The sequence below is a fragment of the Astyanax mexicanus genome, chromosome 16 (assembly GCF_023375975.1).
Source record: "Astyanax mexicanus isolate ESR-SI-001 chromosome 16, AstMex3_surface, whole genome shotgun sequence".
NCBI lineage: Eukaryota > Metazoa > Chordata > Actinopteri > Characiformes > Acestrorhamphidae > Astyanax > Astyanax mexicanus.
This window is the reverse complement of record NC_064423.1, coordinates 11,595,496-11,613,242: the sequence shown is the minus strand read 5'-3', so window position 1 is coordinate 11,613,242 and position 17,747 is coordinate 11,595,496. Positions and strand designations below refer to the sequence as shown.

The 17,747-nt window shown below is 40.8% G+C and overlaps 1 protein-coding gene across 3 annotated transcripts in view; it reads right to left on the bottom strand.

Moving 5' to 3' along the window:
* The window catches only part of adamtsl3 (ADAMTS-like 3), a 214,658-nt gene that overhangs the window by 95,694 nt on the left and 101,217 nt on the right, over nucleotides 1-17,747 (bottom strand). For all 3 annotated transcript variants that reach the window (XM_022669516.2, XM_049465585.1, XM_022669518.2), the window contains exon 4: nucleotides 1,990-2,117. In XM_022669516.2, the coding sequence (XP_022525237.2) occupies nucleotides 1,990-2,117 (128 nt within the window). The remainder of the gene's footprint in view (nucleotides 1-1,989; nucleotides 2,118-17,747) is intronic.

The following is a 17,747-nucleotide window of genomic DNA, read 5'->3' as shown; positions in this document are numbered from 1 at the left end:
AAATCTTAATTCTTATCACACTAAATATTAATTTAATTAATACTAATGGAGTTAATATCTATGGTTAATACTGTAAGTACCAGGTCAATCTAACGGCAGAACATTACTGCTGTACTTCACAATTGAATATGACAGCAGGGTTCATATTAAAGTTTTTTTTTACATAATTATATTAAAATATGTATGTTATGACAGTGGATACATGAATTAAATCAAAACCTTCTTATGAATACAGTAATAATAATTCAGTAGAAACATAATCTGATGCAAAACCCACTTAATAATTTTAGGAGATTCAGCGATTTCTGCCTCTCCTCCTGTTTTAATGAGGCTCGTCTGAACTGTTTGGGAAATTATGCACATAATGAATGTGTTTCTGTCTGCTGCAGACCTGCCACTGCGAAACCAGCACTTCATCAACTATTCATAATTAACTACATCTATTCTCCCAGCCTGCAGCCTGCAGAGACACAGAGAGAGAGAGAGAGAGAGAGAGAGAGAAAGAGACTGAGAAAGACAGAAAAAGAGAGAGACAGAGAAAGAAAAAGACTGAAAAGGACAGAAAAAGAGAATGCAAGTGAAAAAGACTTAGAGAGCAGGAGAAAAGGAAAGAGAGAGACTGGGTACCACTTTAAAATAAGACTGCCTATATAAAGGGTTTATAAATGGTTTACAATTAGTTTGTTAATGGTTATTAATTAGGTTGTAAATGCCTTTAAAGTCATTAATAATCAGTTATAACACATACATACAAAGGGAAACAATATGTGGGTGTGGCTGTGGGTTCACTATTTGGCAAACAACAGGTCATTGTTGCCCTTTCTACGTTTGTGTTATAACTGATTATTAATGATTTTTAAGGCATTTACAACTTAATTAGTAACCATTAATAAACTCATTATAAACCATTTATAAACCCTTATAAAGGTAGTCTTATTTTAAAGTGGTACCCAGTCTCTCTCTTTCCTTTTCTCTTTCTCACTCACATTCTCTTTTTCTGTCCTTTTCAGTCTCTCTCTTTCTCTGTCTCTCATTTTCTCTCTGTCTTTTTCAGTCTCTTTCTGCATGTATGATCCCCTGATAAAGGTAGTCTTATTTTAAAGTGGTACCAGAGACTGAGACTCAGAGAGACTGAGAGAAGGAGAGAGAGAGAGAGAGAGATTTAGAGAGAGAATGAAAAGAGACTGAGCAAGACAGAAAAAGAGAGAGACAGAGAAAGAAAGAGACTTAGAGGGAAAGACAAAGAGAAAATGAGAGACAGAGAAAGAGAGAGAATGAAAAGGACAAAAAAAAGAGAATGCATGTGAGAAAGACTTAGAGAGCGGGAGAAAAGGAAAGAGAGAGACTGAGACTCAGAGAGACTGAGAGAGAGAGAGAGAGATTTAGAGAGAGAATGAAAAGAGACTGAGAAAGACAGAAAAAGAGAGAGACAGAGAAAGAAAGAGAGATTTAGTAAGAGAGAAAGAGAGACTGAGAAAGACAGAAAAAGAGTCTGAAAGAGAAAGAGAGAAAAACTTAGAAAGAGAGAAAAAGAAATATTTAGAGAGAGATAAAGAGAACGAGAGAGATTAAGAAAGACAGAAAGAGACAGAGAAAGAGATACTGAGAAAGAAAGAGAAAGAAACTGAGAGACAGAAGAGATTGTGAAATCCTCTCATTTTTTCCGATGTGTGAAAATAAGACGTTTTTCTCTGTCTGCTAAAATGGTTGCACCACTGCCAGCCATAACTAAGAAGGTTGTGACATCACACACCATCAAACACACACACACACACACACACACCATGACTAAAGGAATGAAGTAGTGCTGTAGTAGTAGTACTGTAGTAGTAGTACTGTAGGGGCAATTTGTCTGTTCAAATAATGTAGTAAACTAAAAATCGAGTGTGTATTTAAAAACTTCAGTGTTTAAGAACTCCAGCAGCACTGCTGTTATTCTCATTATATAACTATTATATAACTAAGTGTGTGTGTGTGCTGTGTACTGACCCTCCGTTCAGACATCTGCGGAGAGAATAGGAGGCTCCGCCCCCACAGGTACGCGAACAGTCGCTCCAGGTTCCCCAAGCGTCCCAACCCGTGTCCCGGTCTTCATCTGAACGAGTAGTTCTTGAGGACTGCAACAAACACACACATAAACACACACAAATATCACAGGGGTGTTAATGTCTCACAACTCAATTACTCGATTCGTCCACTTAATGAGATATCAGACATAGAATTAACAATTAACCCCCATCAGCAACGCAAGAGACCACCATAGAACCTCTACGTATCATTTACTGTATTTTTCGCACTATAAGCTACACTTAAAATCTTTAATTTTCCCAAAAATCGTCTTATAAACCTTATAATCCAGTGCGCTGTATGCATAAATCCTTCCACTGAGACTGGAGCAGTAATAGCATTAGCCGCTAACCATGCTAAGCACTAGCTCTTTATTATCGGCCTGCAGCCTGCTGCTAAGCCCGGCTAGTACTGCTGGAGCAGCATTAGCATTGGGCACTGAGAGCGCTACCTCTTTTGCCGTTCAGAGGTGAGTATATCAGACTGTCGCCCGCTGCTAACTCTGGCTAGCACTGCTGGAGCAGCATTAGCATTAGCCACTAACCACCCTAAGCATTAGCTCTTTTGCCGTTCAGAGGTGAGTATATCAGACTGTACTCTGCACGTTTACTGTGTTAAAACAAGCTACATGGGACAAAACCGCTAACTAATATCGCCCTGGTTTACTGGAGCACTCAGGGTTCCTGAGTGTAGCACTGTTGGCTAGCATTAGTTGCTAACCGCGGCTAGCTTTAGTAGAAATCTGAAACTCTAAGCTTACTGTAAATAAAAGTAAGTGCTTTACTCACCTAAATAAACAGTATTCAGGAGAGAAATCTGTGTAGATTAACATTCAGTGTTTGTATGACGCTTTTTAATAATTACGGTTTTGTTTACTTATCTTAGCTTAGCTTTACAGGTCTCGCCACTGGAAAACATGGCCACACCCCTGTTCCTTACTGGTGATGCATAATGTGCCTTTATCGGAAACCCCTATCTGGCTGCTCTTTAGTAGGAGACTGTCTATCATCTGTGTATATTCTCAGCTTCTGCTGGTCGGACTGGTTCATTAAAGCTGATCACTGGACCGTGATTCACTCTCAGTGAACACATTTCCTGGACAAGCTGGAGAAGCTGGACAAGCTGCTTTCCCTACAACTCTACAGCCTGTCTCTCCTCCGAAGGGAAAAATGTATTCACTGGCGTTATTTATGCGTGCTGGTTCTCTTCCTAACAAGTTTTACCCCACTCCTCCTCCTTCACCACCTCCTCCTCCTCCTCCTCCTCCTCCTCCTCCTCACAGGGGCTAATCCTGTCCAGAATGCCCGTAAAACCAAGGCCTTGAACATGAGCTGGGCATTCCCTCTGCTTTCTGACTGGTTCCAAATCCTAGAGTCTAGACTACTCGCCTCCAGTTACTCACAGAGAAGCTTCCATGCCAGTGTCTGGATGTATATAACACAATAATAATAACATGCCCCATGTGTTTTATAGGTATGTTAGAGTCTATATGTAGTAATAATTTCCTAATCTCAACCGCAACGACCAAAATGAAACGCTTTCCCTCTTTCAGGGACGAACTGTATTGGCCAAACGACTGGGTCAGATCATCTCCAGAACTCAGAACATCAGGCAGGTCTTGTGGGGTTTGCCTGGCATGCAGTGGTCAGTGCCTACCAAAAGTGCTAAACGGAAAGAAAGCTCAAAACTGGGTTTTGGCCTCTAGTCAGTAATCCAAACCCAGAAATCAGTTTTTAAAGCATTTTAAATTTGCTATGTCATAAGAAGGCAAGATTATGAAGAAAAACCATTGGAATTATTTAGAAAACAAAAAAAGTGTTGGAAAAACCCGGATTGGCTTTCAGTTAACAGCTGTGCTGAACTTGTCAAGAGTTGATTACTTGAATTTCTTGCCTCTTAATGTGTTTGAGAGCATCAGTTGGTATACAGTGAATAGCTCTATTTGAGTAATGTTCTAATCTATATTATGGCAAAAACTACTCAACTAAAGAGATGAATACTAAGAAATGAAGGTCAGTCAATCCACAAAAATTCAAGAACTTGAACCACAAGTATTGTCCAGTACAGATGCAAAGCCCTTAAAAACATTATGATGAAACAGGTTCTCATCAGGACCGCCCTAGAAAAGGAAGACTAAAGCCCTATCCGGACGGGGTTAGTTTCTCAGGGGGTCCTGGGGTAACTTCCTCTTTTATGTGGGGTCCTTTATGTATATGTTTTTCTCAGACGTCCTCTGAGAAAATTACAGGCTAAATTACTTAACTGCTGTTTTTAGCTGAACTCTGTGGTTCTCCGGTAATTTTAGTCCCGTCCATACTCACATCCCTGAGTTTCGTCTCCTCACGTTTAATAAAATAGCTATTTGTCCATAGTCACATTCTGTAATTACACTTTGGGCACGCTTTTTCGTGGAGATCCAGCAAGTGGAAATGGAGGAGCTTCTTCTTTCAGACTGTTTTGACCTGCGAGTCTCAAAACTCCAGCACTGAATAAAACAGCAAGAGCCACACTCACTCTGCTGATCTCACTCTCACCAACTACTCTTCAGTCTCAAGAGTTATCCTCTTCAAAAACAGCAGCTTCATCTTCTCTGAGTCATTCTGATAGATGCCTCAGCAAGTAAAAAAAAAACAGCAGCCAGAATGAGCTCTTCAGATAAAGCAGAAACAGATTCAGAATCAGGATAAAGATCAGAATCAGAAAGAGAAGCAAAGGTAAAAAAGAAAAGGCACATCCAGAAGCAGACGCAAAATAAAAAAACATTCTGAATTCAGAACCTAAACAGAAATATGAACAATAATTAGAATAAGAAACCAATTTTAATTTTGAATTTTGAAATAGGAGCAGAAACAGATCTAAAAGCACAAGTAATCAGGATCAGGATCAGAGACATAAGTACAAACAGAATAAGAATCAGAATTCGGAACAGGAACTGAAGTATGCACAGTCATAACAATAAGAAACAGATTCAGAATCAGCCTAAAAATCAGGATTAAAAAAAACTAAGCAAAAAAAAAAAAAGAAAAGAATCTGAATTAGAATTTGGAACACAAACAGAAGTATGAACAGGATTAAGAATAAAAAACAGATTCAAGATCAGAAGAATAAGCAAAAGTAGAAGTAAATTCGCGACAGAAACAGAAGTATGAACAGAAATAAGAATAAGAAACAGAATCAGGATCAAAAGTTGAAATAGATGCAGAAACAGATCAAAAAACACTAGAAAAAATATCTGGATCAGAGATAGAAGTATAAATAGAATACAAATCAGAATTATTAGGAACATATTTAGAACTGGGTTTAGAAACCGAATTTGAACCAGAATCAAAACCAGAATCAGAAAAAAAAATTGTAATTTGCACTCATCCAGATTGAAACAGAATGAAACAGAAACCAGAGACTGCAAATTCAATCCACAATTCGACTCATAATCAGAATGATAATCAGGATCAGAATAATTTACAAAAGATTCTATAGAAACCAATTCAGAATCAGCATCAGGATTACAGCAAATATTTTGGATTTTTTTTTAAATCTGTTTAGCCTAAATGTTTAGCCTATGTTTGGCAGAGTAACCCTGAACACACCATCTTTACTGTTAAACATGGTGGTGGCAGGATCATGCTGTGGGGATGCTTTTCTTCAGCAGGGACAGGGAAGCTGGTCAGAGTTGAGGGAAAGATGGACGGAGCCAAATACAGACTGGGAAGGAGATTCACCTTCCAGCAAGACGATGACCCTAAACATACGGCCAGAGCTACAGTGGAATAGTTTAGATAAAAAAAATATGCATGTGTTAGAATTGCAGAGTCAAAAGCCCTGACCTAAATCCTATTGAAAGGTGGCTCTACTAACTATTGATACAGGGAGGGCTGAATACTTTTGCACGTCACACTTTTCAGATTTTTGTTTGATTAAAAATAAAAAAACATGTACCATTTTCATTCTATTTCACAATTATGTGGTGTTTTGTGTTAATCTATCTACTTTTTTAAATCTCAATCAAATCAAATCCCAAATCTGACTCCCAAAACCCCCAACCACAAATCCCACTGATCTCAGACCAGCAGCAGCCTGCTCTGAACACTGTTATTTTTACACACAGAAGCTTCCTCTGCTCTGATTCTGATACAAAGTTGACTCCGCTGGTCCAAAACTAACCAGTGGCCATAGTCAACTCTCCAGGTAGAGCAGCTTTAGAACCATTTTTTGGTTCTAAGCAGATGTATTGCATCTATTTTTATACAAGCTAAAATAGGTCTATGGGCTCTAAATAACATGTTCAAGTTTTTCAAAAAATATCACTCTCACATACGTAAATACAGATCTCAGCGGCTCTTTTCTTATTTGCTGTTTTTTTTTTTTTGCTGATGGACATTAGGTACAGATCCCTCCCTCAGACAAAGTCTGCTAGCTAATCCTGCTGTGTACTGATTGAGGTTCTCAACCAAATCTTCAACTGATCTAGGGGGCGGGGCTCTGGTGAAGGTTGACGGGTGAGGGGTGGTTCTTATTGAGTCATCTGATTCCGACAATCTACAAAGATTTTTCTCCTAAAAAATGTTTATTTGAGTAAAGCAAAGCGCTTCTGTTTATTGACAGTAAGCTTACGGTATACTGAAAGCTGAAGCTAAAAATGGTGGAATATGGATTTATAGAACTAAAGATTATAGTGAGATTAATTAACAATTAAAAATCTTAAACTTTTTATTGACTGCATCTGTTGCTTCCTTTGAATTAAAAAACGTCATGGACACGCCCACATGCGACAAGCTGAGAGATCCTGTACGGCGACATGCATTTAAAAAAAAGTGCCAGTGGACACTGGTACCGTTAGCTTTCCAAACTTTTAAATTAGAATGAGCTGCTAACCACTAACAGCTCTAGCAGGTCTTCAGACAAAATCGCTCACAATAAGAGCTCTCACCAGCTCTATTCTCATTATTTGAAAGCACTTGCTCTTAATCTCTCTCATCTGCTGACTTGCCACAGACAGTAGGTACAGATCCCTCGCTCAGACAAAGTCTGCTAGCTAATCCTGCTGTGTAATGATTGAGGTTCTGAACCAAATCTTCAACTGATCTAGCAGGTGGGGCTCTGGTGAGGGTTTACGGGTGAGGGGTGAGGGGTGGTGCTTGAGGGGGGTTCCATGCAGGAGTCAAAACGACTAAACGACTTACTGAATCATCTGATTCCGTTAATCTACACAGATTTCTCTCCTTAAAAAGGTTTACTTAAGTAAAGAAAAGAGCTTCAATTTATTTACAGTAAGCTTAGTTTTCCAGTATTTTGTCTAAAGCTTTATCTGGACAGGATTAGTTTCTAAGGGGGTCCTGGGGTGATTTTCTCTTTTATGGGGGGTCCTCTATGATTTTATTCTCCTCTGGAATGACCATGTGTTTTTCTGCGCTGATCTCCGTGGTCCTCTGATAATTTTAGTCCCATCTGGACTCACATGCACCGTAATTACACTTTGGGGGCGCGTTTCCACGGAGATACTACACGTAAACACAACAGCAAGTGGAAATGAAGGAGCTACTGAACACGATGTCACGTGACCGAGAAAGCCAAAAAAAACTCACGGGTCCCCCTGTTTTTTCAATTGCAGTCCGGATGCAAGAGTTTTATTACTAAGTAGGCTGGGTGCAGCAGCATTAGCATTAGCCGCTAACCACAGCATAAAAGCCTGATATGGCTGGACTGAAAATCCCTAAAAGTTCCGGTAACCCAAGGCTCTATTAGCTATTAATTCGTCCCACATAGCTTGTTTTAACATGGCAAAAACGCAGACTACAGTCCAATATACTCGCCTTTGAACAGTGAAAGTGCTAGTGCTGCGGTTAGCAACTAATGCTAATGCTGCTGCACCCAGCCTTAGCGCTTAAGAAACTTTACTGAAAACGTACCTTTATAATGCTGTACTTCAGCGGAGTGTCTTTACTGCTCTATAATACCTGACTGGTAGAATTCATACATAATGTGCACCGGATTATAAGGCGCAACAATTTCAAGGATTTTAAGTGCACCTTATAGTCTCAAAAATACGGTACTCAAACCTGACACTCATTAGATACCAAACAGAACACAGTCTCTTGTTTACAACACTGATGCAAATAAAGGCTATAGTCTGAAATCCTTTTTCAAGGCCAACAGTAAGCACAATACAGAACTCATATATGAAAGTGAGCTCTGCTCTGATTGGCTGGTTTGTACAGCGCTTCGTTCTAAAAGCGGTTTAGGCTGAAACATGGCTGGGTCTAACCTGCAGCTGTTTTTAGTGACATCACATAAGCAATGGCCTCGAGGTCCAGTTGTTTTTGCATATAATATCAACAAAACCATCACTGCTTTGAATCGGTACACCTGTAACATGTAAATAAAGACCAAATAAAGAGTATCGTCCATCCACATAACCACCCACACACACACCCATACACACACACAGCAGCTGTGCTGAACAGGCGAGGTGTGTGTGTGTGAAGTGTGTGATAAGCGTCCCAGCGGCCGTTACAGCTCTCGCTGGGATTTAACCTCCGCTCCCTCTCCCACAGACCACCGGCCTCCAGTGGAAATCCATCATCAATCATATCTCTCCCAGCTCCAGATGTGTGTGAGAGCATGCATCTGTGTTAGCGTGTGTGTGTGTGTGTGTGTGTGTGGGCGGTAGAGGGATCAACAGGTCCGTGAGATTCTCGTCAAAGTTTGACCTGAAAGCAGCAGAGAGCTAAACAACACTTTAACATCTGGATTAACTAGAGAAGAGAAGAGAAGAGAAGAGAAGAGAAGAGAAGAGAAGAGAAGAGAAGAGAAGAGAAGAGAAGAGAGATAAGATCACCCTGATGGTGATATTAGCTTGACAGTGATACTGATCTAAAACCTTGAGACTCGGGTGCTTCATATTAAGAGTGATATCACAAGTGATAGTGACATCACACTGATAGTGATATCACCCTGACACTTGATTAAATCACATTAAGACTGATATTACACTGAGAGTGAAATCATACTGACAGTGACATCAGCCTGACACTCGGGAACATCACAATAAGAGTGATATCACACTGATAATAACATCACACTGACAGTGATATCACTCTGACACTTGGGTACATAACATTAAGAGTGATATCACACTGATAATAACATCACACTGACAGTGATATCACTCTGACACTTGGGTACATCACATTAAGAATAATATCACACTGACAGGGATATCACCCTGACACTCGGGTACATAACATTAAGAGTGATATCACACTGACAATAACATCACACTGACAGTGATATCACCCTGACACTTGATTAAATCACATTACGACTGATATTACACTGAGAGTGAAATCACACTGACAGTGACATCAGCCTGACACTCAGGAATGTCACATTAAGAGTGAAATCACACTGATAATAACATCACACTGACAGTGATATCACCCTGACACCCAGGAACATCACAATAAGAGTGATATCACATTGAGAGTGAAATCACACTGACAGTGATATCACCCTGACACTCAGCAGCGTCACATTAAGAGTGATATCACAGTGATAGTGACATCACACTGACAGTGATATCACTCTGACACTCGGGAACATCACAATAAGAATGATATCACACTGAGAGTTAAATCACACTGACAGTGACATCAGCCTGACACTCAGGAGTGTCACATTAAGAGTGATATCACACTGAGAGTGAAATCACACTGACAATGATATCACCCTGGCACGTCACATTAAGATTGATATCACACTGATAGTAAAATCACAGAGAGAGTGATATCACCCTGACATTCAATTACATTGCATTACGAGTAATATTACACCAACAGTGACATCACACTGACAGTGATATCACCCTGACACTTGGGTACATCACATTAAGAATAATATCACACTGACAGTAACATCACACTGACAGTGATATCACCCTGATACTCGGGAACATCACAATAAGAGTGATATCATATTGAGAGTGAAATCACACTGACAGTGATATCACCCTGACACTCGAATACAACACATTAAGAGTGATATCACACTGACAGTGACATCACAATGAGAGTGATATCACTCTGACATTCAATTACATTGCATTATGAGTAATATTACACCGACAGTGACATCACACTGACGGTGATACCCCCCGACACTTGGGTATATCATATTGAGTGATATTTTACTATGACATCTCACTGATAGTGATATCACTCTGACACTCGGGTACATCACATTAAGAATGATATCACACTGATAATAACATCACACTGACAGTGATATCACCCTGACATTCAATTACATTGCATTACGAGTAATATTACACCGACAGTGACATCACACTGACGGTGATTCCCCCCGACACTTGGGTATATCATATTGAGTGATATTTTACTATGACATCTCACTGATAGTGATATCACCCTGACACTCGGATACATCACATTGAGAGTGATATCACACTGATAATAACATCACACTGACAGTGATATCACCCTGAAACTCGGGTACATCACAGTAAGAGTCATATCACACTGGCCATGATATTACCCTTACACATATTGTGTTATCACTTTAATCTTCAGTGATATCCCACAGTGACAGTGACATCACATTAACAGCGATAAAATCCTGACAATCAGTGAACATAGATTAGCAGCGATATCACATTAACAGCGATACCACCCTGAAACTCAGTGACATCACATTACAGTAACAATCAGTGACATCACTATGTGACTGGCACTATTTAATTATGAGTTAGTCAGGATAAAGGCATCAGCTAAATGCTGTAATTGTAAATAGAAATGTAAAGCTCACTGTCCAGTTACTCCCAGCTTAATATCCAGCTCTGCAGCTCCTTTTCACATTGCCTTCCTGCACTCCTCCCTTAATAAATGAGGAAATGATTTTTCTAACAAGCTGAGACAAACACAAGCGTACTGGATTAGCGCAGCCTCGCGGAGATCAAAGCCAGGGCTCATTCAGACCATATGAGGGTTTCACATTCAGCCCCAGCGCTCAGAATACAATTATCACACTGTCCTCACCGGCAACGCCAGCGGCCGCAAATTAAAACCAAATGTTCGGAGGTGTCGGGCGAGGAGCGAGGGAGGCTTATGATGCAGCCGGCGTGCAGCACTTCATATCTTGGGGTCAACCACGCTCTCAGCACCTCCAGCCACGACTCAATGAACAGAGAAAGTCAAGCAGCAGAAAGGTGAAGACGGCCTCCACGGCAGAGTGACATGCAGACAGATATGAATGGATGGGATGGAGCGTCTGCTGCATATCATCAACACAGAACGCAGAAAAATCAATACAAGAGTGCTTCAGATTCACGGAAAGGATAAAGATCATGGAAAACTGTTGCATAGCTTAAAGCAGTATGAGGAGCAATGCTGAAGAGTGAGAGAACTGTCTCTGTAGGTGTAGAATTCAGCCTTCTTAAAAAATAAACATACTTAACTACAACTTAACTGTTAATTTCCTAAAGGAATAAAAGCTAAAATGGCTTTTACTGCACTTACTTACTCTTACTCTTTACTAGATGGGTACTACAATGTGACTTGGCTTTTTCTGTGGCACAAAAGGCATCGTATTTCCCATGATGTCGCTTAGTGATTGCTCAGTGATAGACAGATGGTTACTATGGTGTTGCTAGGTTGTTAAGAGGCTACTAGATAGTGGTTATGGTTCATGCTGGGTGGTAATGATGACAGTATGAGATTATATTGAAGATACATTGTTATTATGTAGTTAATAACTGTGAGGCCACCAATTGTACTGAAAACGTACCGAGCCTCGGGGTTTTATACCGAGGTGTGAACCGAATCGTTAATTTTCTGTACCGTTACACCCCTAACTCCCACCGCATTCAAGCTCTCCGAGCTTCTGATTGCCCACACCTGTCTGTGCTTGTATAAATGCCCCCCATGTTTCAGTTGATTCTCGCCAGGTATTGAATCTAGCTTACTAGTTCTTTTACTAAGCGTTTCTCTTGATTGTTTTTTTCTTGTTACCGACTCCTTTTTTTGTGTTTTTTTTACCTCTTTTTTTTGCCTTGCCCTTTTCACCAGTTGTTTACCACTGCCAAACCACATTTTCTTGTGTTTAGACTTTACGTGTTGGATGTTCCCCTTTGCATTGACTCTTTCTATTTAACACTCTTTGTGTTAACCATCCCTAATCCTCGTAACACATGTAATATTAACCACTTAATATTATATTACTTTATCTACATGAGTCTACCTCACGTCTGGCCCGCATGACACCTACATTCGGTGTTTGAAGATTGGAAAAATAGTGTTTAATGTTAATTATGTTTTTATAAGTCAGTTTTAAATGTTTATTTTCCAGTCATATGACTACTGTGGTGTCTCGGTGGAGGGGGGTGGCCAGTGCTGTGCTCGGGGTGGGCCCGGGACCAAGCAGCACACACAGGGCATAGTTTTGGTCGGCAGTAAAGGGCGGATTTTGTTTTGATTAAGTTGAGGGCGAAACCGCAGGCCAGCGGACTTCAGGGAAGCATTTCCTCTTTAAATCAGTTCACTGTCAGCACCTGGGCCTGCACTTGCTACCATCAAGCCCAGCACTCTTCAGAACATTAATCCAGACCTGTTTCAATTCAGCTCATATTCCTTTATTCTCTAATGGGTTATTAACCGTTCAGAAATTTGTATTAATAACAGAAACAATCATTTCAACAGAAATTAATGAACTCTAGTTACTCTAGTGAGAGTGTAGAGTGAGGACAGTGGCTCAGTTGTTAGATTCAATGAAGATTCGCTTGACATTTCGGTGCCCTTAGCACAAATTCACTTGTCTACAGTCAAGCATGGGGGTGGTGGCATTGTCGTCTAAGGCTACGTAAGAGCTGCCAGCACTAGGGGGCTGATCTCCTACCTTCAGAAACTGAGCTCTAATGAACTAAATGCCCAAGACACTTAAGTCGGTGCTGGAGAATAATGGTGGCCACACAAAATACTGACACTTTGGGCACAATTTGTCCATTTGTGTGAGTGTGACAGGGATGTGTACACTTTTGTGAATGGATGGATGGATGGTATGGACAGGTATAGGTAAGGGCAGTTATGGTATTGATGGGTATAAGTCTGGGTTAGGACAGGTCAGAATAGATACAGCTCTGGAAAAAAGTAAGAGACCACTTCAGTTTCTGAATCAGTTTCTCTGATTTTTGCTATTTATAGGTATATGTTTGAGTAAAATGAACTTTTTAAATGAACATTGTTGTTTTATTCTATAAACTACAGACAACATTTTCCCCAAATTCCAAATGAAAATATTGCCATTTAGAGCATTTATTTGCAGAAAATGAGAAATGGCTGAAATAACAAAAAAAGAAGAATGAGTTTCTTTGATTTTACCAAATTGAAAACGTCTGATATATATTCAAGGGGGAAGATGGATGATCACAAGAAGCTAATTCAGAAACTGAAGTGGTCTCTTATTTCTTCCCAGAGCTGTATGTTTATGTAAATGGATGGGTGTGTATGGTTATGGATAGGGTTAAATGTGGATGAGTACAGATAGGAATAGATATGCACAGGTATGGACAGGTACAGGTGTAGGTAGGTGCAAGTATGGATGGGTATAGATCTGTATGGTTATAAATGGGAATTTATAATATTAATAGGTATGGGAATGTGATATAGAAGGGTATGTATGTAAGTGTATGAATTCAAGGTATAAAGAGTACTGTGAACTGCATGTAGATCTGAGCTCATTCAGCAGCTCTGAACGGCTGGTGTGTGTGTGTGTGTGTGTGTGTGTGTGTGTGGGTTTGTGTGTTTTGACGGAATGTCCTCTTCCTCTCTAACACAAGGTTAAATAAATCTGCAGGAAGTTCCAAGTGAATAACTTCTTATCACGGAGGAGATCAGTGTGATGAAAAGTATAAACGGAGCGAGAGAGCCACTCTGCTCTCTCTCTCGTCCTCCTCAGATATCAGCCCGAGGCGCTGCTCTCGCGCCGGGGGATCAGAAACACACTTCAATTACACAATGAATTCATTCTGTCCTTCAGAGCTGGAGGAAACGCTATTGGACACTCGTGCCACGCCGGCGGTGTCAGGGCAACACGGCAGTTATGTAAAATGCCCGGGACGCCAAATCCTCACAGCCTGGGGATCGTTAATGAGGTAGAAATGTGGAGATGCCAGAGTCTCTCAACACAGTTTTAATTAAATGTTTACAAGAGTTTATCCACCTTCTCTCCCTGCCTCTTCAATAATACTAGTAATACTAGATTTATTTCTGTTATATTGTGTAACATGAATATTGGGATGTCAAAATTTACTTTAGTCTAAACCAACAAGTCTCTGATCTTTCTGAAGAGACGATGCTTTATTCTGTGAAGGCAAAATCAGACAGTGTAGTGGAGAACACTGTTCATTGGTCTAATCTGGGGTGTCCAATCTTTTGAGCAGTAGCTGGTTTATCCAGAAGCTCCTCCATACACACAGGGTACTGGGGCGCTGGGCACACAAGGCTTTTCGTGCAAAGAGTCAGCTGGTGTGTAAAATGGAATGTTAGGCTCTCCATTCATATTTTATTAGGTGAATTCGTACGGCAAACAGATTTGTGCATCCGTTAATTTTTTGCAGCGTATTTTCCGATAGAACACGATAAATTTGGTCTTCATCTCTGACAGATCCTTGTACCTGAGGAACAGTTGCTATAGTGTCCGTGGTGGTTGCTATGGTGTTGCTATGGTACCTGTGGTGGCTGCCATGGTGTTGCAAAGTGGTGGCTAAGTAATGCATTTGCATAAAGCAGATTAAAAGCGAGGCTATGCATGTCTGGGGTGTCCAAATTTCAAACTTTTGACCAATAGCTGCTTTTATCTATCTCCTCCCCACACACAATTCGTGCAGCGTATTTTCAGAAAGAACGCCATAAGTTCTATGAGCATTCTGAATTTTGGTCTTTATATCTGACAGATCCTTGTACTTGAGGAACAGTTGCTGTGGTGTTGCAAAGTGGTTGCTAAGGTGTTGCTGGGTGGTGGCTAAGTATTGTATTTGCACAAATCAGATTAAAAACAAGGTTAAGCACGTGTGGGGTGCCAAACTTCAAACTTTTGACCAATGGCTGGTTTATCCAGCAGCTCCTCCAAACACACACACGATTCGTGCAGCATATTTTGGAAAGAGCGCAATGAGTTCTATAAGCATTCTGAATTTTGTCTTCATCTCTGACATATCCTCGTACCTGAGCAACCATGCCAGGAGATAAAGAGAATAAAGAGAGAGAAAACAAAGCGAGTGTGAGGTCTAACTTTCTCTGTTCGCTTCATCGCTTTAGCCGGAATCTTCGTAATTAATTTAATGTCCCGCGGCTCTGACTCACGACTCGTGAGAGTTGGGAAAAAAGAGAAACAGCACAGCTATTCATTCCCATCACGGAGCGCATGTCAGAACGTCAGCAGAACAACTGAGCAAATAACACTCAGCATTTCTAAACTCGTCCCTGAAAACATGTTGTGAGGGTCGCGACCCCGTATGGAAAACACCTTGCGCTCGGAGTGTTTTCGTTGGCAGGGATGCGCTAACTTCATCTCCCCTCTAATATAACTCTCATTCACGTACATTAGGCCTGATGGACAGCGTTCCCTCTGAGCTATTCAAAAAGTCACGGCTCCAGCTCCGGGCCAGAACACCAAATACATCAACACTGCACTCTGCTCATGCGCACCAAGTTTTAACAGACTGAGAGTGAAGCAGTGTGCACAGTGGTTGCAAAGGTATTCATAGTATTATTATTTTTTTTTTTACATTTGGTCACTTTACAACAAACGTATACAGCTCTGGAAAAAAATGATCTTGATTTTACCAAATTGAAAACCTCTGAAATATAATCAAGAGGAAGATGGATGATCACACGCCATCAAACCAAGCTGAACTGCTTGAATCTTTGCACCAGGAGTGCAGGCATAAAGTTGTCCAAAAGCAGTGTGTAAGACTGGTGGAGGAGAACATTTGGGGTATGTCTGGACAGAGAGCGTCTGGGAACAGCAATGTTCATGTCTTGCCACAGAAGCTCAGGAATTTGATTGGGCCATTCTAAAACTCATGAATATTTTTTGATCGAAGCCATTGCAAAAACCAAAGCTCTGGTTTTATGTTTAGGGTCATTGTCTTGCTGGAAGGTGAATCTCCTTTCCAGTCTCAAGTCTGCTGCAACCAACAGGGTTTTTTTCCAGGCTTGACATATAGTTTTCCAGTTGTAGTTGTGGACAGGTTCCCCCACATAAGCTGTAGATTTCTGCAGCTCCTCCAGAGTGATCATGAGCCCTTTTGGCTGCTTTCCTGACAGTTGCTCTCCTTGCTCAATCTGTCAGTTTGGGTGCACGTTGCTGTAGATGTATATAAAACGTTTATATTCACTGATTATCTACAGAATAAGACTCACCGTTGCTTGCTACTGTGTGTCACTCTGGCCTTGCATCTGGGGAGGAGTGGGTGAGGCAGAAAGACACAAAAAAAGTGAGCATGTTGTCTTCTCTGATTGGTCAGAGCTGCCTGGGGCAGGAGCAAGAAAGTAACTGGGTTCTGGACCAGCACTTACTGTTGTGCATGTGAAGCTGCTTTACACTGAACCCAGCTGGCCACCAACATCTATAGATGTTGACGGCTAACAAATCAGGTTAAACTGCACCTGAAAAGCCCTTTAGCTCAAATTTGAGGAGCATATTTGATAGTTGGTTCAAATTGAGGTTGGATCATATTCTCACTAGAAGCATACCACTTTTAAGTCTTCACACGAGTGCAATTACTGTGTTCACACCTGCCTAAACAAACCACACCAAAACTGCAAACCAACCAGAGCCTGTTTAACCGGACCAAACAGTTCTGGTGTAAACAAAAAAACAAACAAAACTTCCAAGTCACGAAATATGGGTATCATTGGTGATACAATCATAAGTGGTCAGTACAAAGTATGAATTTGAACAGGATAAAATGAATCTGGATTTAAGAGGCATTGTAAAACTATCACTCAAACCATATTAATAGATGATCAGAGATGCATACGACTACTTTATTATCGTAAAGTAAAGCCAAAGCCTCTTATCATGATAGATAGAAAAGCCCCGCCCTCATTAATCACATCAATAACAAACGTAATATTCTGGCCCTTTAATCGTACGTTGATATAGTTCTAAATATGTTCTAAAAATTAATTCATAATCCACAATCCTCTCACACACACCTGTACAGCTCGGTTAGCAAAGGAATTAGCCTTATTTTCACAAGTAAGAATAAAAGCCCCCCTCATGCGCTCCCCCCAGAAAGCAGTAACCCTAATTCTAGCACATCAGCGTAAACACACTGGTCATCATTAATCCTTCAGGTCCAAACATTTGCTCAGGACTTGGCCCGAGTGCAGCCCTGCTGCGAAAGAGTTTAGCTATGCTAATTCCCTCGCTGCTAATTAATCCCGCCACAATTCTGGAGCCACGTGCAAAAACGTAAAGCACTGGGGATGAATACGATCGCTGTGAATCATTTGGTGAGAAAATGAACTGCATTTCCCACTGATGTAAAAGCTGGAGCTCAGAGAGCGGCCTGTCAGCGGTGGTTCAAGCCCTGAACTCGGGATCAGGACCGTACTGCTAATGTCTCGCCTTCAGAGGATAAACTGCAGAACGGTGGTTAGCAT